At 41.1% G+C, this 23,253-nt stretch overlaps 1 protein-coding gene across 1 annotated transcript; it reads left to right on the top strand.

The window, feature by feature from the left end:
- Positions 1–7,566: 7,566 nt before the first annotated feature.
- On the top strand, positions 7,567–13,389 carry LOC104867655 (syncytin-1-like). Its single transcript, XM_019208669.2, is given in 2 exon segments — positions 7,567–7,866; positions 11,066–13,389. A coding segment is annotated over 1 exon segment (1,725 nt). The 5' UTR covers positions 7,567–7,866; positions 11,066–11,138; the 3' UTR covers positions 12,864–13,389.
- The last annotated feature ends 9,864 nt before the right edge of the window (positions 13,390–23,253 follow it).

Here is a 23,253-nt window from a genome sequence, read left to right as displayed (position 1 = left end):
CAAACACTTTAATTCCATTTTCACATTTTCTCATATTTTTTTCCTTTTCCCTTATCCCCCCTTCCCTATCCTTCTCACTGTCCCTACACTTTTGGTCCTTTTCTCCCTATTTGCTAATTGTCCCATTATGATGTTGAGTACTATTTCAGTTTTTCACACCAGAGATACTATTCAGTATTTGCATATGTGTGCCTTATATGCCAACTTTATTTTAACAGATAGTAATTTTATATTACAGAAAAAATATGGAGAGTTATGCAAAAAAGTATTAATAGATTAGAAAAGTAAGGGCATCATGAGAAGCAGGTATTTATCCTCTACTTTATCTATTTGTATACTGTTCCAATTGAATAAATTATTATTTCATCATTATGGTTTCTGGAAATAAACATGATATACAATTTATTAGTAAGGGCAAAAGTTTAAAGCTGAGAGGAAAAGTCTTGAAAACAGATGTGTGGCTCAGCACAGGGAAAGGCCCTCACTCAGGGACAGTGGCCAGCAGAGCCCACAGGACACCACAGCTGCCAGCAGCTGCTTCCAGCACCCTGGCCTCTAAGAGGCTAAAATCATTATCCCATCATTGGACTGGAAATAATTGCAATCCTCTAACTGTCCACTCTGTGATCTTCTAACTGTATACTCTGAACTCCTGAGGATTTCTTTCCTTTATTCTTTTTCCCTTTGAGGCAGAAATTAAAGGAAGCCTGCCAGGATTCAGCTGAAAGAGCAAGTGCTGAAAGCTTCAGTTCTATTTCCACCTACTGGTAGGAAAAAAAGACAACAATGTACGGTTCAGAAAAGGCAGCATAACTCGCAAATGTTCAAACTCACATTGGTGCCACTAACCATAAATAAATCTTTGTCCTCTGACCTTGTGATGGAAGGCAGTAGTGCCTAAGAAATCACTTGTCAATAATGCAGGTGTCACTGGATTCAAAAGATCTTGAGTTATCAAAAATCATATCAACCACAGTACAGTTTTACAGCATCTGTTTTTGCTACAGGTGGAGAATTCTCTCAAGAAAATAAATGTTATATTTATTAACTCCTACTGAATACTCTCTCTAGTAAGGATATTCCCAACACTTTTATTTACTTAGTTCTTTTATGACATTCTCATGAACACCCCAGAGACAGCTAAGTGTGGTGGTTAAAAAAAAAAATAGGCTTAGCTAGGCACGGTAGTGCAAGCCTGTAACCTCAGCACTCAGGAGGCTGAAGCATGAAGATTACCAAGAGTTTGAGACCAGCCTGGGCTACACAGTGAGTTCAAAACAAGCCTGATCTGCATAGCAAGACCCTATCTCAAAAAGCCAAAAAAGAAAAAAAAAACAACCCAGTAACAAAATCAGAAAATAAACAAACAAACAAAAACCCCATAGGTTCTATGGCAAAAAACACCTGGATCAATGGCTCAGATTTTTCCATTTACTAACATCAACCCTCAGCACGTCACTCAACCTCTGCCATCAAGCCATCACTTCCTCCTATCCTAACGTTACTGCTTCATTCAGCTCCTGGAAAGGTTCACATGAGCTCTTGTGTTCAGCATGGTACTTGACTCACAGGAAATAACCACTGACTATTTTCTATGGACAATAATTCCACTGACTCTCACCCATTTCCCACAGGGAAAAGTGAGGCAAAGAGTGACGCTCAAGAGGAAGGGAACTCTGAGCAGCCAGACACATTCTGAATGTCACCCCTTCACTCCAGGTCATGGTGCAGGCCTCCCACAACTCCCTCTTTCCCACCTCACTCAGGAAGAGGATGTCACCTATTGTTCTGAGAGAAATGCCAGCATATTTGTCTCATGACACACATATTCCCAGTCATGATCCAAACACTCCCCTTACTCAAACCAATGCAGGCTCAGCTTGAAACATAGACACCGATACCAATGCTTTCCCTGCATAGCACTGAGACTGCAAAAGAAAGCAAGCCAGTACCTTAGTCAGTAGAAGTACTCAATCTCCCAAGATGAATGGCTCCCCAAATCCACATTTAGGTATTTGTCATCAAATTTTTCACTGATTAAGCTTCCTCAAATAAGCCAGTGTGAACATTAGCATGTTTGAACAAAATAAAAATTCTACTAGCCCAGTACTGCAAAATGATTTATGGCTGGTACCAAAAATGTCCCATTAAGGTCAACTGTTCAGAAAGGAAACATCTGGTGGCTACAGTGTAACAGACGGTGGGGAGGAGAAAGTGAACACAGAACATGTTGCCCTGAAAGGGCTCTCAGTTGAGTTGGGAGGTGGTGGGCCTGTCCTCAACTAATTAGCCATTCTGCCAAAGGTTCAAAAACAAAGTACTATACAATCAAGAGAAGAAACAGGCTAACTTTGATAGTGGATGAAGATTCAAGAAAGATCACATAAGAAGGATGATTATTCTTGTACCAGTTCGTGAAAGACAAGAATTAAGCCAAGAGAAAAAGGGGAAGAAGGCAGGCAGAGAGGATAATTCATAGGAACAAGGCACTGAGATGCTACTGACTTTGTGGAAAATACTACATGCAGACCCGTGCTGTAAAGAAGTAAACTGTCCAAGACTTGTCATGTAGAGGTACAAGAGCCCAACAATGAATGTAACTGTACTGTATCCCTAAAATGTACCAATAAACTCAATTAAAGCTGAAAAAAAAAAGAAGTAAACTGTCTATTTTACAAGAGATTTTTAATATACTTGCCTTATTTAGTATTCTAAAACTTGTTCTTTAGAAAATTAATTCCAAGGGCTGGGGATTTAGTTCAGTTCCCTGGCCTGCCTTGCATGCTCAAGGACCCAAGTTCAATCCCCAGTACCAAAAAAAAAAAAAAAAAAAAAAAAAAAAAGAAAAGAAAAGAAAATTAATTCCAAGCTCTGCAAACTGGATCAATGCAAAACTGGGATCTGGAGCAATAAAGCAATTAACATAAATAAATGTATGTCATCTTCCTTTCTAAAGTACATGTATCTAAACATAAGTTGAAAGGGCTTTGGAGTCTCACTATGAAATGTATATCCTAGCAAGGTAGTATTACAATGTAGCTGAACAATTATATCAGCACTGGTATAAATGATTATTTATATTTCTTACTTAATAAAGTGCCTCATAAAGCAGTACCACTGAAAGACAAAAAAGACCAGGTGGCTAAATCCAGGATATAAACAGTAATTTCATTTCATATTGCACTCAACTGTGATCAACTGGTAGAATTGATTGGAATGCTGCATTATAAGGACTTCCAGGACTTATGTGGACTCATCAAAAGCAAAAGCATCTGGCTAGAGATGTAGTTTAATGGTGGAGCACTTGCCTAACATGTACAAGACCCAGGGTTTAATTCCTGGCACCACACAAAAACACAAACAATGACAAAAACCCAAAAGTTGATTATTAATATCTGCCATGGCTATTACAGATAAGAGTAACAGATATGCCCAGTGTTGCCACTGCTGATTTGAAGCATTAAAGCAGGAGGAAAGGGGAAACAAGAGAGATTAATCAGTTGGCTCCTATTTATTGAGTAATAAAAACTCTCCAAATATGTTTCTCCTTGCTACTCCTCTTCGCTGTGCTCTATTAATTCTGCTTCTGTGTATTCACTCCTCCATGGAAATATTACCCTTTCTGACCTCCTCCTATCTATCCTTCAAGATCTAACTCAAGACTTAAATTTTCATGAAGCCATTTCTGACAAGTTCTAATCCTCATTAAGCTCCATATGACTTCAGACTTATCACTTAGAAATTCGTAAGTTCAGTTATTTGGAATTCAAATATGTTTGCCCATAGGAAAGGTAATATAAATACTGGTTAGTGTCCTAAGCTAGTCTACAAAAACTTAAATAATGACATGGAAAAAATGATTTGCCAGAAGTTTCATTTAAAGATAAATTATAATGAACTCATTGGGAAAGAAACTTGATAAACTGGACAAAAAGATAATGAAGAAAGAAGCAAGATTTCTGGGTGCTCACTGGAGCAGGGAGTGGATTTGCAGGGGGACTCCTGGAAGAAGCTCTGAAGCTGGACGTACCAGAAGAGGAGTCCCAGTTATTAATGAGGGAAGGTGATGCCAGACCTCTCCTCCGACAGCACAGGATCTTCAGGTGTGCCCATGCTGCTCCCCAGAGCTTTGGGAGTGGGGGAGTGTATACTTCTGGAAAGAGTTCAGAGAGGGGGGCTACAAGATGATATCAGGTCACATTCGCTTAACTCTGTCATTACATAAGAAACAAGAATAGTAAACTCTTATTGCAATTACAAGAACACAACATAATGAAAATAGCACAAATGTCACTTGCTGCTAGAGAAAAAAAACTGGGTTGTTTGGTAAAAGAATAAAGAAATAAATGAAAACATGGCAGAAATTAGCTGTTTGTAAGCTTAGGTCTATAGAGGTTAAAAAAAAAACACCTCAAATACTGAGGAGAGCCAAGCACATAACCAAAACTGTAACTAAAATCACTACTATTTGAGTAAAGTGATAAAAAAGGGAAGGTAAGATGTAGATATTATGGGCCATCTACAAACATCTTAAATACAAAGTCACACAATAATAGCTGTGATAGTTAACTGTGGTGTCAACATGAATAAGAGATGCTAACAGATTAGTTTGGCATAATTCTGGGTGTGTCTGGATGACTCACTCACTGAAAAGACCCTCCCTGAGTGTGGGTGGCACCAAACAATAGGCTTGTAGCCTGAAAGGAATAAAAAAGGAAAAAAGAAAGAAGTCTCTGTTTTTGTGTCTTCCGAGGAGCTCCAGTCTTCACCATCATCTTTGGACGTCCATCTCCAGGCTTCCAGTGTGACGCCTCAGCGTTCCAGGGCAGACTCAGCCTTCTGGCATGAACTCCTCAATCTTCCAACACAGATTTTTCAGCATCCTGATACACACTCCCAGGGGACTCTGCAGTGAGCTCCAGACCTTCGACTCGATGATACTCTGCTCTGCAGCATGCAGATAGCCCTTTTGCATTCTTTCACCCCTGACTCTTCAGGCAACCTCTCTAAGTATACCTTGTAAATCATATATATCTTCATGCTATTCCTTTAGTGAACCCTATCTGATATAACAGCCAAACATTAAACCCCATTGTATTTTGGCTTCATACACATTTTACAGGTGAGCAAATTGAGGAAGAGAGTTTTAACCATTTGTCCAAATAATAAAGTGGTAGAGCTGGGAGCAAATCCTGGGCAGAATGACTCCTAATCTCCTGAATAGAGGCCTGGAACACAGCTCTGTTGTGCAGACACCATCTCAGGTTTTTGTTTTTTGCTCTGAGCTTCTCAATGGAATTAAATGGGTGAAAATAGAGGACAAAAATGGAAAAACAAGAGTTAATATAATGGAGAGGGAAGAGAACCAAATACATGATAACAGAGAGAGGAGAAGGGAGAAATGAGGAGGCAAAGAAAGAGGAAGGCTTTCTTACATGACCAGGCATGGGTGAGAAGGACAGCCCAGGTGAGCAGGCAGGTGGGGGTAGGGGAAGAGCAAAAAGTCACAAAGAAGAACCTAGGCAACGAACTCCTTACTCCAAAGGAGGAAGAAGGAGGGAGAGCCATAAGCCAGTTTCAAGGTGGCATCACTGGCCATATCCCAGGCTCTAGTGGCCTCAGGGTGTGAGAGGATCAGAGAAGCAGGATGCCAGCCCAACACCTGTCAGTCCTGCAGGTCTGTGCACAGGACATACTCAGGTTGGACACTGAGTCCTGGCACATGGAGTTAGTTTCACAGAACTGACAGTACCTTCCAGACCACGGCTCAGCTCCAGCACTTACTAGTCATCTTATTTTGGCAAACCACTTAGCTTCTCTGAATTTCACTGGGACCGTCTATGAAATCCGGACAGTAATTTCTCCTCCCAGATTTGTCTCCAAGATTAAGGTAATAGGTATAAAATGTCTAACAGTGAGTGGCACACAGCACATACTAGGTTATCTTCAAGTGGAAAGGATTGCTCTTGACCAATAAGGAGAAAAACAAGAATAGGGAGTTGAACCTGAATGTAGAGGGAGGCCCAGAACTAGGGAAACAGGACATGAAGGCATAGAAGCAACGATGAGCTCAGATATTCTGTCTGAGGACCAGGGTGGAAATTTCCCCAATTAACATGCATGGTAGGAATGGTCAAAAGTGCTCAGTGGTAAAGAAATTGGATTGTAGAAAAGCCTGTGAATTTTGCTGAAAATAGTGTTTTTCCATGTCAAGAAGCAACCTGTTGAAAATGCTTAGGAAGAAAATGACCTAGTAACTGGCCAGTTAGACCTTAGATGGACAAAATAATAAAGGGATGGGAAAGAAAGGGCCAGCTAAGAGATTTCAGGGACAAGAACAAAACACTACATGTGCGGCATGGGAAGACCAATGTCTTGGAAAGGAAAGGGAAGCCTACCTCTTCCTCCACGGGGTGAATTCAGTAGAAGAGGGTTTGGGTTCAGAAAGAAGAATATCAGGCCCTAGAGTATCCCTTATACTGATGTTCTTAATAGAGTCACTAACATGTATTTGTTGGGGTGAGGATGAAAACTGATCCTCTGTTAAGAAAATTACCAACTAGCACAATGTTTAAAAGTAAGGGCTTTGTGATTGATTGATTACATAGTTTTTCTGAACTAGGCATCTTAATTGTTCAAAATTTAGATAAGAAGAAAATTCATTATCATTTCACAACTGGTTGACAGTACCTAACAGTGATAGTGGACCATTTGCTGGTTGTCTAATGCCTTCGGTTGCATACTTCTCCCTCCTCTGAGACTGGCCAGCACTGGTGAGCCTGCCTTGAACAGTTTTTACTTGAAGGAAAGAGACTTCCATGAGAAGCGACAAATTCCTGTTTTCTCAGTCATTTCAGGAGTTGCCCATAAAACACTTACCTGGTACTTTATTTCCAATATATTCTAGTAATATTTTAGCACCCCTAATGAGCTACAACCCCAGAGAGCTCTTGGTTAGGCCCCACTCCATAACTGGGAAGGCACACTCCTTAAACCATGGCCTCCATCAGTCTTCTTGTTCAAGTCATGGCTTCACAAAGAGGGAGAATTAGGTGAGATTCTGCCGAAATATTTCACTGCATATGCTTGGTGTCTGCTTCCAGAACTGTGATTCCTAAATCGCTACTCTTTGGATATTAACAGGAGTCTAGACCTAGAAATTTCTCCCCATCTCTATTCTTTAGCTTTTTCTTATCATTCTCAGTGGAGTTTCTGCTTTGGATCCTGATCAAAAATGTCATTCAATCTCTAGTTATGTAAGTTATACCACTTCCTTAAAATGGTGTGGTAGACTAAGCTGCTAGCCTGTCCTAAGTAAAAACCAAACAGCCTCCATGTTGACCCGCTGATCACCCCACCACCACAGTTGTGTCGTTACCCATGACAACGGGTTTGCGCAGACAAGTGACCTGATCCGTTACATAGTAACATTGTGTTATACTATTGTTACATTCTCCTCTCAAAGTTTATGGTTAACTATTTCCTCTTACAATTTTGCGGTTTTTGCCTTTATAAACTGCCTGTATCTGCAAATAAATGAGACCTTGACAACTCTTTGCTTGGTCTCCTTCTTTCCGCGCCCCTCTTGTCTCATTTCCAGGTACTTCCCCTTCTCGAGCTCTGCCAATTACTGACCCCGCGGGCCGGGGCAAGTGGCGCCCGAACGTGGGGCTCGAGACACGGGGTCTTCACCTGGTGGATGCTGCTCGGAAGATCGGCCGATCGACTCATAAGCAGTCCGCTCAGACCCACCCGTCTGAGAAAGTGACTGTGCATAAGCAGTCCGCTCAGACCCACCCGTCTGAGAAAGTGACTGTGCATAGCAAGTCCGCTCAGACCCACCCATCTGAGAAAGCGACCTGCGAGGTAAGTGAGCAGCACCAACCATGGGACAACAGGTTAGTATGTAGTTTCTGTTCAGGACTTAAAGTCCGCCCTCAGGGCGCGGGGAGTTCGGGTTAAGAAAAAGGATCTAATTAAATTAAAAATGTTGGAACAAAGTCAAATATTGTTTTAATGATTCCCTGACAAGGATTTCTGGGTAGAATCTAAGTTCTTTTTCTTTTGTGGCGCCTATGTGTCTTGTCTGTGTCCTGTCTGTTGAGTGTTAACCTTACATTCATTCCTAGGAATAAGATGGGAGGATCAAGCTCCAAAAATGCCCTGTTGAACTGTTTTCTCATTAACTTTAAAATTGGTTTTTTTTTTTTTCCCTGAGCAAGAGGATGATGACGGGGTTAAATTCTCTCATGGAAAGCTTCGCTCCCTGTGTCGATCCGACTCCCACTGGAGCAAGCGACTGTCTGCCTCCTTGGAAGGGAAAAGGCGCGCCCCCCCAGGATTTCCTGGGTTCCCTTTCTAGGACGCGGAGGCCAGCTCACCAGTAATGGGACGAAAAGAAAATGAATGGATAAAAATCCTCTGTCTAAATGGTGAGATCCCCTGGGTTACTCCCTAGTTTGTCTTTGGAAGGGGCCTCAGGGAGGAAATATACTAACCTCTTATATGACTATCTGTGAAAGAGATTTTACAAGAGAAATCAAGTTATAAATTGTAATTATTTGATAAATATATCTTTGTTTCAATTTGAATTGTTTAACTGGTGTGCTTTAAACATTTCTTGTGCATTGCAAATTCTTGAATTGTGATTATAAGGTTAACTTGCTCTTTTCTGTACTTTGTTGATAAAAACTCAAGGTTAATACTGTTCTATTGGCAGCCAGTCAAATTTAAAGTGTAACAATCAGAAAAAAAAAAAAAAAAAAAAAGGATTCTTTAAGATGAAATTTATTATAGAAGGTTTATAATAAATGAGACAGAAAAACATTAGGAAAGCTATAAAAGTTATTCTTTTGACATGAAAGGTTTTTATATATTCATCTTGTTAAAAAACAGGTAAATATATATATATATATACATACCAGACCAAAAGGCCTAAATATGTAGAGAAGGTATATAGAAATCATTTATTTATGTTTGCTTGGTGATTCCAAGTTTGTTATTAAAGGTTTACATTTATAGTCAAGAAGAGTATTCATTCCTTTAACCCTAATTCTACAAGAGATCTCTGTTAATTTTGACCTGCAAAAATTTTGACAAGTCATAACAAAAGATTTTATAATTCAATTGGCCAAAACCATCTGAGTGCACTCGTTAAAATTGTCTTATATGTTTGTCTGTCTTAAATGTTCAAAGATGTTTGTATGTTCTTGATCAAAATGACGTCAAATACAAATAGATTGTTGATTTCTACAACCTGGCTTTATAGGATCAAATAAAAAACTTGAAAGATAATTAAATATAACCTTTAAGTTTGGATACACTCCTGTTGGTGAATAAAGAAGCAGCTGCTCAGAGAATTTATTCTGATCTTTGTTCACTAATGGGAGCCACCAAAATAATTTTATAACATGTTTCTGATGATTATCTTCAAAATACACTATTTTCTGAAAAAAAAAAAAAAAAAAAAAAAAAAAGGACAACTCCTTTGGCTCCATTTGCCCACTTCCCCTCAGAAAATTCTCACTCCCTATGTTTCATGGGTCGCCACACTTTTACGATTGGCCAGAGAACAAAGTCTAAAAATCTTCGGTAAGAAACCCGATACAATTATTCTCCCATATTCATCAGCCCAAATATCATGGTTGATGCAAAATGATAACGAATGAACCATTTCCCTTGTCGCTTTTTCTGGTATCCTTGATAATCATTACCCCGCCGATAGACTACTCCAATTTTTCAAAATCCATCCAGAATTTTTTTCCCGAAGGACTTCCCCTCACCCACTTGATGATGCTAGTCTAATATTCACTGATGGCTCTTCCAATGGAATCGCAGCCTTCACTATTGATAATGTTACTTGGAAGATTCATTCACCTTATAAATCTGCACAATTAGTAGAACTTTATGCTGTTTTATAAGTTTTCAAAAAATGTTCCCATGATCCTTTTAATCTTTATACTGATAGCTCCTATTTGGCCTCCTCTATTCCCTTATTAGAGACTGTTCCTTATATTAAGCCCACCACCAATGCCACACCTCTTTTTTCAGAATTACAGAAATTAATTCATCAGAGAGATCATCGGTTTTTTATTGGACATATTCATGCACATTCTGGTCTCCCTGGACCTTTGGCTATGGGGAATAATGTTACCGATAGAGCCACCCAAATATTTCTTTCCATCAACCCAGATCCTATTAATCAAGCTCAACAGGCCCATGCACTTCATCATCTCAGTGCCCATACATTGCGCCTTCTTTTCAAAATTACTCGAGAACAAACTAGACAAATTGTTAAGAAATGCCAAAACTGTGTCACTCAATTACCTTCTCCCCATTTAGGAGTTAACCCTTGAGGGCTAGTTCCCCATGAAATTTGGCAAATGGATGGAACTCGTATCCCTTCTTTCGGAAAGCTCAAATATGTGCATGTTACAATTGATGCCTTCAGTGGATTTATTTATGCCACTCTTCCGGCAGGAGAAGCATCCAAAAATGTTATATCTCATGTCCTAGCCTGCCTCTCCATTCTGGGCAAGCCCTCTACAATTAAGACAGATAATGGCCCTGGATGTACTGGGAAAAATTTTCAAGACTTTTGTAAACAATTACAGATATTACACATCACAGGTATTCCTTATAATCCACAAGGCCAAGGTATTGTTGAAAGAGCCCATCAGTCCATCAAGAATACCTTATATAAGTTAAAAGCAACCTCACTTTATCCCTCTGTCAGCTCCCCCAAAAATGTTTTACATCATGCCTTATTTGTCCTTAATTTCCTCACCTTGGATGTCAATGGGAAATCAACTGCTGACCGCCTTTGGCATCCCCAGGCTAGCAAACAATATGCTAAAGTCATGTGGAAGGATCCACTTACGGCCGCCTGGAATGGCCCAGGTCCGGTCCTCATTTGGGGCCACGGTCATGCCTGTGTCTATGATACATCAAATAAGGCTGCCAGATGGTTTCCTGAAAGATTTCTCAGACAGATGGATTCTTTTGATAATTAACCTTTTTGTCCAGGTGACCTACATCCCTGAGACCCTCTCCTTTTCCTTTCTAGGTTTCCAAGGCCAAAATGCCCTCAAGTGTGAATTTCCGATCCTTGCTTCCCCTGGTCTTCATCAAAACTTCATATGGAGGCTTTGGCAATCCCAGCAAAGCTCTGCTTCATCTTCAGCAACAACAAGGAAGTCCCTACCAATGCCTTGGAGGCACTTTCTCGAGTTATACTCGCCCCACTGGGATATATCAGTCTCAGGATTGTGGGGATAAAATGGCTTATCTTCTATATCAGTCTGGATCTAAATGGAAATGCATCCCTAAACCTAAACCCCTCCCTCCATCCCCAGATGGCGGACTCCCCCCATGTCCTTGCCACACTTTTAAAGAATCCATGCATTCCTCCTGTTATCAACAATACCAAGAATGCTCCCAAGGGGATAAAATATAGTATACTGCCACCCTCCTCAAAGAGCAGTCAGCTAGCCTTGGAGGCGATTGATTGGTCTAATAACCCCCAAGTCCTTGGATCAACCAATAAGCTCATGACCGCCGGATGTTCTGGAGAGGTTGGACAAAAAGTTTATTGGCGTCGCTCTCCCTCTGTTTACATCACAGATGGGGATGGCCCCCAAGATCAGGCCAAACGAAAATATGTTAAAGCTCGTATTGATCAAATCATTGAGGCACAAGTCCCTTCTCTTAGATATCATCCGTTAGCCAATATTCATTCCGGTACAAAGGATGCATTGGATGGGGCCACCCTTGATATTTTCATTCAGACCCACCAGCTTCTAAATATCACCAACCCCTCATTAGTTCAGGATTGTTGGCTCTGCCTTAAACAGGGCCCATTCATTCCCTTGGCAATCCCCCTGCCTCATATTAGTTTTGATTTTGATATAGCTAATTGCTCTATTTTTTCCCCTATTCTAATAGTTTTGGAATCCCCTCTTCCTTACAATTTTACCCCCCAATGTATTTATAGTATGCCCTTAAATGATAGTTTTGATATAGATGTGGGATTTATTACCTTTGTTAAGTATTGTTATTGTCAAAATATTGTTGATCGCACAGCCCTATGTTCCGGAAACTCCTTTGTATTTGTTTGTGGAAATTCTTATGCATATTCCTTTTTACCTCAAAACTGGACAGGTACATGTTTAAGCGCTACTGTTTTACCTAATATTAATATTATCTCAGGAGATACCCCTGTCCCAATTCCCACCTTTGATTTTATAGCTGGAAGACCCAAACGGGCTGTACAGCTCATTCCCTTAATGATTGGTCTAGGAATTTCTACGGCCATTGGCACTGGGACCGCCGGCCTAGGTGTCTCCTTGCACAAATATGCCAAATTGTCTCAATAATTGATTGATGGTGTTCAAACCTTGTCTGATACTACGCAATATCTGCAAGATCAAATTGATTCCCTTGCAGAGGTTGTCCTTCAAAATAGAAGAGGTTTAGATATGCTCACTGCCGAACAAGGAGAAATCTGTCTTGCCCTCCAAGAACAATGCTGTTTTTATGCAAATAAGTCTGGCATTGTTAGGGATGAGATCAAAACCTTACAGGAAGATGTAGAAAAACGCAGAAGGGAATTATGCGAAAACCCCCTCTGGACTGGGCTCAATGGGTTTCTACCTTATCTCCTCCCTTTATTGGGGCCCCTATTAGGGCTCCTGATATTATTAACCATCGGGCCTCTAATAGTTAAGAGGCTTACGGCCTTTATTAAACAACAGATAGATACCATGCAAGCCAAAGCCATTCAAATCCATTACCATCGTCTTGATCTGGCCGATCAGGAGGAAAATTACTTGCAAATCCGAATGTCTATGGAGACTAGAGGATAAGCCTGACGTCTGAGAGGTTCAAAAAGAGAATATTGCCAAGTCCTTACAGTCACAGTTACTGGAGAGCCTTGGAATGTCCCTGAACTTTTCTAGAAACTTCTCCTCTCTTGCTACAGTTGACCCCAATGATGGGTAAGACAGTCAACGCCTGACTGATCAACCTAAGACAGGGGCTTCTGTCGAGATGTCAAGGCCATCTTTTCCTCTACAACCTGCCTCTCTGACACCCCTCTACATGGCCTCCCCTCATTGACTTGCATGATATATATCTCTTCCTCAATTTTTATAATAGAGAAGGGGGAGATGTGGTAGACTAAGCTGCTAGCCTGTCCTAAGTAAAAACCAAACAGCCTCCATGTTGACCCGCTGATCACCCCACCACCACAGTTGTGTCGTTACCCATGACAACGGGTTTGCGCAGACAAGTGACCTGATCCGTTACATAGTAACATTGTGTTATACTATTGTTACATTCTCCTCCCAAAGTTTATGGTTAACTATTTCCTCTTACAATTTTGCGGTTTTTGCCTTTATAAACTGCCTGTATCTGCAAATAAATGAGACCTTGACAACTCTTTGCTTGGTCTCCTTCTTTCCGCGCCCCTCTTGTCTCATTTCCAGGTACTTCCCCTTCTCGAGCTCTGCCAATTACTGACCCCGCGGGCCGGGGCAAAATGGGCTCTGTGTGTTGTTATATTTTTGTTTGGGGACATCTGTACAGCATTAAAGTTTTGTATTTCTCTAGAAAGCAGCCTGATATTGTAGAGAAATGCAGTCAGTTAAACCCATATTGAAATATAGCATACGGTATGACTTAGTGATGTGATTTAGCTTCTCTGAGCTGCAACTTTCTCAACTGTAAAGAGTGGATGTTTCTAAGACCTTTTCATTCACTCTTCCTTTATTATCTATTAAATATCTCCTCAGCCAACCTGTGTGTTAAGCACTTGGGCAGGGCTAGGAGATAGAGGGAAAAAAAGATAAATAAAACCTATGTGTGGGCTACGATAAAAGCACAAAGGAAGTGGTGGCCAGTTCAACTTGGTGAGTAGGCTGAAAAAGTCTTCTCTGGGATGGTGTCACTTGGTGTGTTAGATATCTTTCTATCACCATAACAAAACACGATTAATTTATTAATTTATGAGGCAATTAATTTACAGAGACAAGGTTCATATTGCTCATACATTTGGAGGTTCTAGTCTGTGATCAGTTGGCCTGAGGCAAGGCAGGACATCAAGACAGAAATTCATGGTACAGCAAAACCACTCACATAGCATGCCAGGGAACAAGGACAAACGTTGGGGCATACCCCCAATGACTGACCTAATACCACTCACAAGGTCCCACCTATCAAAGGCTCCACTACCTACCAACAGCATCAGCGGGGACCAAGCTTTGAATACATGGCCCTATGGAGGACATTTCATACCTAAACTATAGCACCTGGGTTTGGTTTTACAGAAAGTTTGGCAGTTTTTAGGTGCCCAAGAGCAGAGTGAGTGTTCCAAACAATGAGGCTATGTAAGCAAAGGTATGAAACACAACTAAAGAACAGCCAAAGAATAGCACAGGGGAGGGTTCCAGGCAGGAGGAGGAAGCCTGACAGAGAGAAACATCAGGACCAGCATGAGAGTATGGCCCTATCTCAGGAGTACTAGTTAGAAACCATGATGAGTAACTTCTGTTTGCACATCCTCCGTCCTCCCAGAACCACTCCCCTCCTTCTCCTCCTGTCCTGTTCCATGAAGGCTGGCCAATAGAGACTGCCACTGCTGCCTTGCCCTCGCCCAACAGGGAGCACTAACATGGATTTGGAGGGAGGAAGCAAGGGGAAGTGGAGTATTATTTCCTCCGCTCTTTCCTGCAGGTTGGTTGACTCTCTACTAATTACAGGTTTGGTCAGGCAGCGCTGTCTCTCTGGATAAGAAATCCCTCCTTGTTTTTACCTTCAGGCATCCTGCTGCCAGCCCTGGACATTACTCTGGCCCTCCCTTTTTCCCAGATACTGCCATATCCTTGTAAATACTCTCAGTTCTTCAAACTGTCTATTTTGATATGCTAGTGTATATCCTGCCTTAACCTTATAAAAACTCAAAAATCTTGAGGGGCTTTTAATATGCAATGATTTAAACACAGTCACATTTTGGAGATAGCTTTCTGACTTTAAGATGGAAGATGGTTTAGAAGTAGCAAAAACAAGACAGAACTTTTAATGGCACTTCCCAAATGAAGAACTCATTGAAAGTATAGATCCAAGGGCCCTAAACCAAGAACTTTGATTCAGTATGCCTGGAATAGGGTCCCCAAGTCTGAATTTTTAAATAAGTACTAATGTGCCTGCAACGGAACCCCACAGTTGTCAGGAAACACTGAATATGTTAGACAGGAACCACAGAGACCAGAAGAAGGGGAAGAATATCCATGGAACAAAGTCTGATCCTAGAGGACCTGAGGAAGAAAATTCGGGTGTAAAAGGAGGAGGGATTTCTTTTCCTTTGAGGGTAGACAAAACATAAGGAGCATCAAAAAAAGTTAAAAGAAATTCTTTCTCATAACTTCAGTTTTTCATGGAAGCAAGTTGAGTCACATACTGAGACTGAAAGGGAAGAGGAGGGTGAGAATGGCTAGAACGATGCAGGTTTAAAATATCCATTGTGGGATCTGGGGTAGAAAATGACAAGGGACATTTTAGGACTGCTTAATGGTGCTGAGACAAGACCGAAATTGTATTTATCAATCTTCTTCCATAGTACTTAGCATGTCATGTCTAGAAAGAGAAGGGGCACTAGTTGGATTAATCCCAGTTGAGAGTGTTGCAGATACAAAGAAATAATGGTAAGGCAAGGGTATAATGGAGAGACGAGGGACCTGGGATGACGAAATCACACACAAGCATGGGGGTGGCAGCATGAAAAAGTGAGAAGCATCCACTGGGTCCTGTCCTTGGTCCTGAATTGGCACTGTGCATGAAGGCATGGTCATTTGTGACGTTAAGAGTGGATTAGGACATGTTCTGCTGCCTCTCTATTAATCAACACCCTCACTACTTTAGACTGAGAGTGTCAAAAGGTTGTGCTCCCAGAACCATAATACTGTGAATGGTGTAAGGAAAGAAGAGGCTCGAAGCAGCATATAATTGTGTAATGCTATAATTCTAATAGTCACAAATATTGTATAAGGAATGAATTTAATACATATTTAACTGAGAGCTTCCCATATGTCAAACACTGTGCTGGATGTAAGGGACAGAGCAATAAAAAAGACAGAGAAAGTCCATTCCTAAATCCAGTCTTTATTTAATTTTCCTAAAGAACATCAAAGGAGCCTCTTCCTTTCCTTCGCCAATTTCTTTTTAACTTTTGGCTGATACAAAGTGCTCTCTGAAAAAATGACCATTGTTCTTTCTCCACACAGATCTTTGTGATTACTTCCTTCCCCCAGGTTTCCAAATTCTATGGATGAACTTAACTTCTCACTCAATTAGCCAAAGTATCACCCCTTTAGGAAGAGAGAAAACAGGACACTGAACAGAAAATATGGACATCTTCCACATATCAAAGGAGGAGGAAAGCTATGAACACATAGATTTTGGTCCTACAAAGATAGCCAGACCCCCCCCACCAAGACAGAGGCCACATTGCTCACTCTATCAACTGAGCATAGAACCTTCCCCAGATAACTTGAGGCTAAAATCCTATCTCTCAAATTGCTCCCAGGTCTCTGCTGCTCTCTGTTAGCCAAGTGCCCTTACTCCTCCCGAGTGCTGCAGGTTGACCTTAACATTTCTTGGAGGTGGCAATCTCTAAATGAATTTTGATAACCATTAATTAAAGGTCTTTTAACTTGCACAGCATGAACACAATGCTGGAATCACAGAGATATTAAGAATAACTGTTATTTCAGAGATTGCACAATTCCATGAAAAAGGCAAATAGGATGCAGTAACTTCTAAGTGTGCAACTTGACCAAAGTACACACAGAGGAAGGCCTCTGGAGATAAATTCTATCTCAAGGTGTAGACTCCAAATCAATGACGGGAAATCAAGGATCAGGCCTCTTATTCAGGAAAAAATGAACATGGAAAGAACATGAAGCTTCACACATAGAGTATTAGGCTAAAAGAAGGCCAGGCATGAGTCTGGATCTAGCATAGGAAAATAGGATTTGTTTCCCCAGATGTTGTGTCCAAAGCCAGTGGGTCACAAGGAGGTAAAGGTACACATGGCATCATCTGTCCAGTATAATTCGAGTATGGAACTATATTGATGGATAATCGAAACACAGAAAATTGGATCCCAGTGGCCGGGGAAAGAAAAAGTCCAGAGTCCAAAATAGGTAAAGGCAGGTGCTGAGAGATTATGGGATGGGATGTAAAAATATGAAGAGTGTCAGGGACACTAGTAGAAGACCTAAAAACAAACAGCTTCCCTATGAAAAGGACTAGGCATTGAATCAAATGCTCTTAAAAGCAGAACAAGGAATACGAAAAAAATGATTTAGATCATACCCTAAGAAAACAGTCACAGAGAAAGGCACAAAAAAAAAATCAAGAAGCAGTGGAAAAGGGGTCTGGGGTACCGTTTCCTACTCTAAAAGCCTCTCAGCCTTCAAAATGCATAGCCACAGAAGGAGCAACTCATAAAACCTGAGTTTTGTATTCAGCACTTCTACTGCATTCATTTATTTCATTTTACAAGATCCATGAGGTAAAGATTATTATTCTCATTTTCAGATAGTAGCTTAGACAGGTTAAGCAACTTGCGCCAAACATCAACCAGCAAGACGACAAAGCTAGGATCTGAACCACAGATGTCACCGCAAAACTCACACTTAGTTGTTGAATTGTCAACTATTCCTCTTTACTATCACAAATTTGCTCCCAATCTTATTAATATCATCATGCTGAGCTTGGGGCAAAGCAAATAGTTTTTGCAGGAAGAGAGATGTATTGTGTATAGATAAACACAGGGAAAGGAATCCCTTGTACAGACTTTAAACCCATGATGTTAAGGAAATCAAAATGAATTCTTGTTATGGCTTGTGTCTAGATGTCCCCCAAAACCCTCATGCAGTCATAGGTGGAGCTTTTCAGAGATGGATGGATCTGGGGTATGTGTTGCCGGAACTGACTCACAGTGCAATGCTAGGCTCACAGGCAGTAGGATTAAGGGCATGGGTGCTACTCACCCTAAGTAGTCTGGATAAGATAAAAGTGGCAGAAAGGCAATTTTAAGGTCCCTTGTTGCTTTTGCTGTCTTCTGTCCACCATGAACTGTTAACCCTCTGCATGTGCCACCCTGCCTTGGAGCCATCCAATTATGGACTGAAACCTCTACAAACTGTGAGCTAAGCAGATCTTTACTCCCTTAACTTGTGAATGTTGTGTATTTTCTCTCAACAATGAGAAAAGTAACTAAGACATAATTTGGTACCAGGACTGAAGTTGTTGTTGTGACTGTACCTGACCATGTGGTTTAGGAGCCATTGGAGCTGGCTTGTGGAAAGGGGAAGAGCCAGGAAAGGTTTGGAGAAGCCAGCTGAAGAAAGAGCTAGAACACCTGAGTCTGTACTTGATGGTAGCTTCTGGTAAGAGCTCAAAAGACCAGAAGGCTGATAGAAATCCTTCCAGTAAATACTCAGAAGGCTCAGAAGGTTAGTGCAGGGAAGAAGGACTGCATTGGCTGTTGGACTCCAGATGATGTGCGTCATGGTTTGGCAGGAAGTTTTTGCCTTTATTATGCTCATGTCCTGAGACTCAGATTAAGGGTGGTGGCCTAATTAATCATGCAGAAGAAATTTCAAGACTATGGTATGGCTACTATTGGGGGGCTTTTAGCCAGATTTATATTGAGAATCAAGAGCAAAGAGCTCAGTAGAATGATTTAAAACATGTTGATCTTTGACTAGAAAGGAAGCTCCAGTAAAGGTGTGGCCTACACAGATAAAGCAAAGGCGGCCCCCCTCCCTTTTTTTAACATTAAGTTTATTAGCACATTTTAGGCACACAGCATGGTTATATTCATCACTGGGACCTTGTACCTTTACATGATGTATCTTGGTTATTTTTTCCCCATACCCTTGACCTCACTTCACCCTCTCCACCATTCCCTACTTACAAAGACTTTGTTAGCATTTTTTCCTTTTCTCATATTTTTTCTTTTCCCTTTCTCATATTTTTTTCTTTTCCTTTATTTTCTTTCCCTTACCCTTCCCACTTCAGCTGCTCCTTTAGCTCTTTTCTTCCTATTTCACATTATCAATTATACAATTTGAACCTTATTTACAATGTTTTTCCACACCGGAGAAACAATTCAGTATTTACATGTGTGTCTTATTTATTTCACTTAAGAGTATGGCCTCAATATGTATCCACTTTCCTATGAATGACTCTAGTTTTTCATTATTTATGGCTGAGTAGTATTCCACTTTATAGAAAAACTACATCTTCTTTATCCAGACGTCTTCTTTATACAGTCTCTAGATGATTGGCAACTGGGCTGTTTCCAAGTTTTAGCTATGACAAACTGTGCCACTATAAACATGGGTGCACATATATCACTGTGGCATGTTTCTTTTAATTCTTTTGGAAAGATACCCAGAAGAGGGACAGCTGAGTCAAATGGAACCTCTAATCCTATTTTTTTCAGGTATCTCAATATTGATTTGCATAGTGGTTGCACCAGTCTGCATTCCTGCCAACAATGGAGAAGGGTTCCTTTCTCCCCACAACCCCACCAACATTTGTTATGGTGTGATTTCTTGATAGTAGCCATTCTTTGTGGGGTGAGGTGGAATCTCAGTGTTGTTTTAATCTGCATCTCTCAAATGACCAGTAATGTAGAACATTTTTTCATATATTTACTTGCTACTTTTACTTGTCTGAGAAATGTCTGTTCATTTCAAATGTCCATTTCTGAATCAGGTCTTTGCATTGGGGGGGCTGATTTCTTTTAGTTCTTTATATATTCTAGATAATAGACCTTTTTCTGAGGAACAACTAGTAAAAATTTTTTCCCAAATTGTAGGTTGTCTCTTACTCTGTTGGTGATTTCTCTTGCAGTGCAGAAGCTTTTATAAGATGAGATCCCAGTTGTTGATTCTTTGTGCTAGTTCCAATGCTAAGGATTTGTTCATAAAGTCTTTTCCTATGTCAATGTCTTGTCTTCAAGAGTTCTACCTAACTTCTTCCAGCAACTTCAGTGTTTCTATCTATACATGACATTTTAATATTTATATCTTTAATCCACTTTGAATTTAGTTTAGTGCATTGTGAAGGATAAGGGACTAGTTTTAATCTTTGGCAGGTTGAAATCCAGCTTTTCCAACACAATTTATTAAAGAAGCTATCTTTTTTCCAGTGAGGATGGTTGGCTGCTTTGTCAAAGATGAGGTAGCTGAGTACATCTGGAGTTGTTCATGTATCTTCCAGTCTATTCCACTGATCCTCGGGTCTGGTTGCCAGTCATGCTGTTTTTATCACAGTGGCTTTGTAGTATAATTTAAAGTTGGGGATAATGGGGAGGGGAAGAGTGGGTGAAGGGAGGGCAGGGACAAGGGGAAAAAATGAGAACCAAGACCTGTCATGTGAAGGTACAGGATCCCAGTAATGAATGTAACTGTATTGTAGACCTAGATTGTACCAATAAACTCAATAAAAAGAAAAATAAAATAAAGTTGGGGATTGTGATACCATTTGTCATGTCTCTGTTGCCTAAAATGGCTTTTGTAATTCTAGGTTCTTCTGGTTCCAAATTAACTTTTGGAATTGTTTTCTCTAGTTCTATGAAATATACTGTTGGAATTTCAATCAGGATTGCAATGAATCTGTGTAGCAGTTTTAGAAGTATGGCCATTTTTACTATGTTCATTCTTACTACCTAGGAGCCAAGGTTGTCTTTCCATCTTCTTTCTTTCTTTTTTCTTTCTTTTTTTTTTTTTTTTTGTACCAGGGATCAGACTCAGGCCCCTGCACTTGAGAGGCAGGCCCTGGAACCACTGAGCTAAAACCCCAGCCCTCCATTTTCTTATATCCTCTTGATCTCTTTTCTTCAGCGTGTTGTAGTTTTCAGTGTAGAGGTCTTTTGCTTCCTTTTGTTAGACTGATTCCTAGATATTTCATTTTTTTGGGTGCTATTGTGAAAGGAATTGTTTCCCTAATTTCTCTCACAGTGAGTCTGTTATTTGTGTACAAGAAGGCTACTGATTTTTGAGAGTTGACCTTGTATACAGATACTCTGCTGAATCTGTTGATTAAGTCTAGAAGTCTTTTGGCAGAATTTTCTGGGTCTTCTATGTAGAGTATTATATCGTCAGCAAATAGTGAGAGTTTAACTTCTTAAGAGGAGGTCTCGATTACTAAGAAGGAACAGGAGAATAGAAAGTATCACAAGAACAGCAGAACTCCACCCTTTGCAGCCTCAGAGTTGCAAAGGTGAAAGAATTTGCTTTGAGTAGAAAGCCCCAGTGCACCATGTTGCAGAATAGCAGCAGCCTAAGGAGGCTGTTCCTCAGGATTTGGTTCACAGGCACTCAACCTCCACAGCCAAGAGAGAAGAAGCCTGGCTACTGCTGGTGGGAGACCTTGCCATCATCCACGTGGCACTGGTTTTAGGTGCATGCAGAATGAGTTGTAAGGTCAGAAAGGCTTCCACCCATGTGAGAGACTGCTTGGGCCTGCACAAGATGGCTGCCCTCAACCTTAGCCTTTGCCTCGGTGGAAAAATCCCACTAGACTACATACGTGACCTTTGGCAGGTCTAGCCCCTGGGCAAACAGGAAATCTTACAGAAAGAATAGCCCTTTGTGCTAACCACAGGGTCACGGGATCTGGAGCAGGAAGCAGGTGGTATTCCCCGTCCTACTTGCCCCTAGGGATTGTGAAGTTAAAGATTGCATAGGGTTAATTGTTGATGTACGCCTTCCCACTTACCCCTCCCCACATTTGGTAAAATACTGATTGCTGTATGGTTAAATGCTTGAGTGACTCATGTGATTGATTTGTTTGAACTGTCCAATAAGCTTGCTGAACCTTCCCCCTGGGATAACAGTATATAATCGTTTTGCTGAGCCAATAAAGCGCCTTTGATCAGAAACCAGACTTGGGCCGTGTACTCTAACTTCTTAAAGATTTCCTTCACAGACATTCAAGATCGGATCGGCCTCTGATGACCCACGAATAAGAGGCGGCTCTCACCTCCTATTCCCCGCGGGACGGGGTCCCCCCAGAGAGCCGCACACCCAGATTTCAGAAGAAGGCCTGAGAGACCAGGCAAGGTGACCCTAAGAGGGCAGTGTGAGAAGCTTTTAGTGTGAAGCCAAAGTGCAATGGGACCTCAAAAGTTTAGAGAAGCCCAGAGCATGAACTGTCTCAGGAAAACTGCAAGGAGCTAGCCCCAGAAAGAAGCCAAGGGATCTACACCCACTGGTGCTGTCATAGGGGTGGGGCCACCCAAGCCCTTTGGAGTTCACCACTTGCCACAGATTGCTGAGGATGCTGGAAATGGAACTGTGCATTTAATGTCTGCCCTGCTGGATTTTGGACTTGCTTTGGTCCCATTCCTTTGAATCCCCATTTGTAACTTTTGTAATGGAAATGTCTATTTTGTGCTATTGAATGTTGGAAATGTTTAACTTTCATCTGTACAGGGAATCACAGCTAAAAGTCTGCCTTAAATCTCAGAGATTTTGGATTTGGATTTTTCAGCAATGCTGAAACTATTCAGACTTTGGCAACTCTTGGAGATGGACTAAATGCTTTTTGTATAAAGGGATGTGCATGAGTCTTTGGGAGGCCAGGGGTAGAATGTGATAGCCTGTGTCTAGATGTCACCCCAAAGGCTCATATAGTCATGGGTGGGGCTTTTTCAGAGATGACTAAATCTAGAGTGTGTGATGTTGGGATTGACTCAAAGTGCAATGCTAGGCTCAAAGGCACTAGGATTAAGGGCATGAATATGACCTGCCATAAGTAGTCTAGATAAAAGGGGCAGAAAGACACTGTGAAGGTCCCTTGTTGCTTTTGCTGTCTTCTGTCCACCATGAACTGTTACCCCTCTGCCATGTGCCACCCTGCCTCGCAGCCATCCAATTATGGACTGAAACCTCTACAAACTGTGAGCTAGATAAACCTCTCTTCCTTTAAGAAGGGTATTTTTGTCTCAGCAAGAATAGTAACTAAGACAATGCTGAAGTCCAGAACCTGGCTCCTGCCTCCCTCTTAGCACCCTCACCTATTGTCCCACTCCTCTTCCTGTCTTCTTTCAGCCCTTCAATATGTATTACACTCCTGATACGCAGAACCTTTGCACATGCTAGTCACTTTGCCTAGAACACGTTGTCCTCCTCTTCCATTCCCCTTGACTTCACTAATAGCTAATGGCACTCCTTGTAG

Source organism: Fukomys damarensis, unplaced genomic scaffold (assembly GCF_012274545.1).
Source record: "Fukomys damarensis isolate Sample0158 unplaced genomic scaffold, DMR_v1.0_HiC HiC_scaffold_20, whole genome shotgun sequence".
Lineage (NCBI taxonomy): Eukaryota > Metazoa > Chordata > Mammalia > Rodentia > Bathyergidae > Fukomys > Fukomys damarensis.
This window is presented reverse-complemented; position numbering and strand designations above follow the sequence as displayed.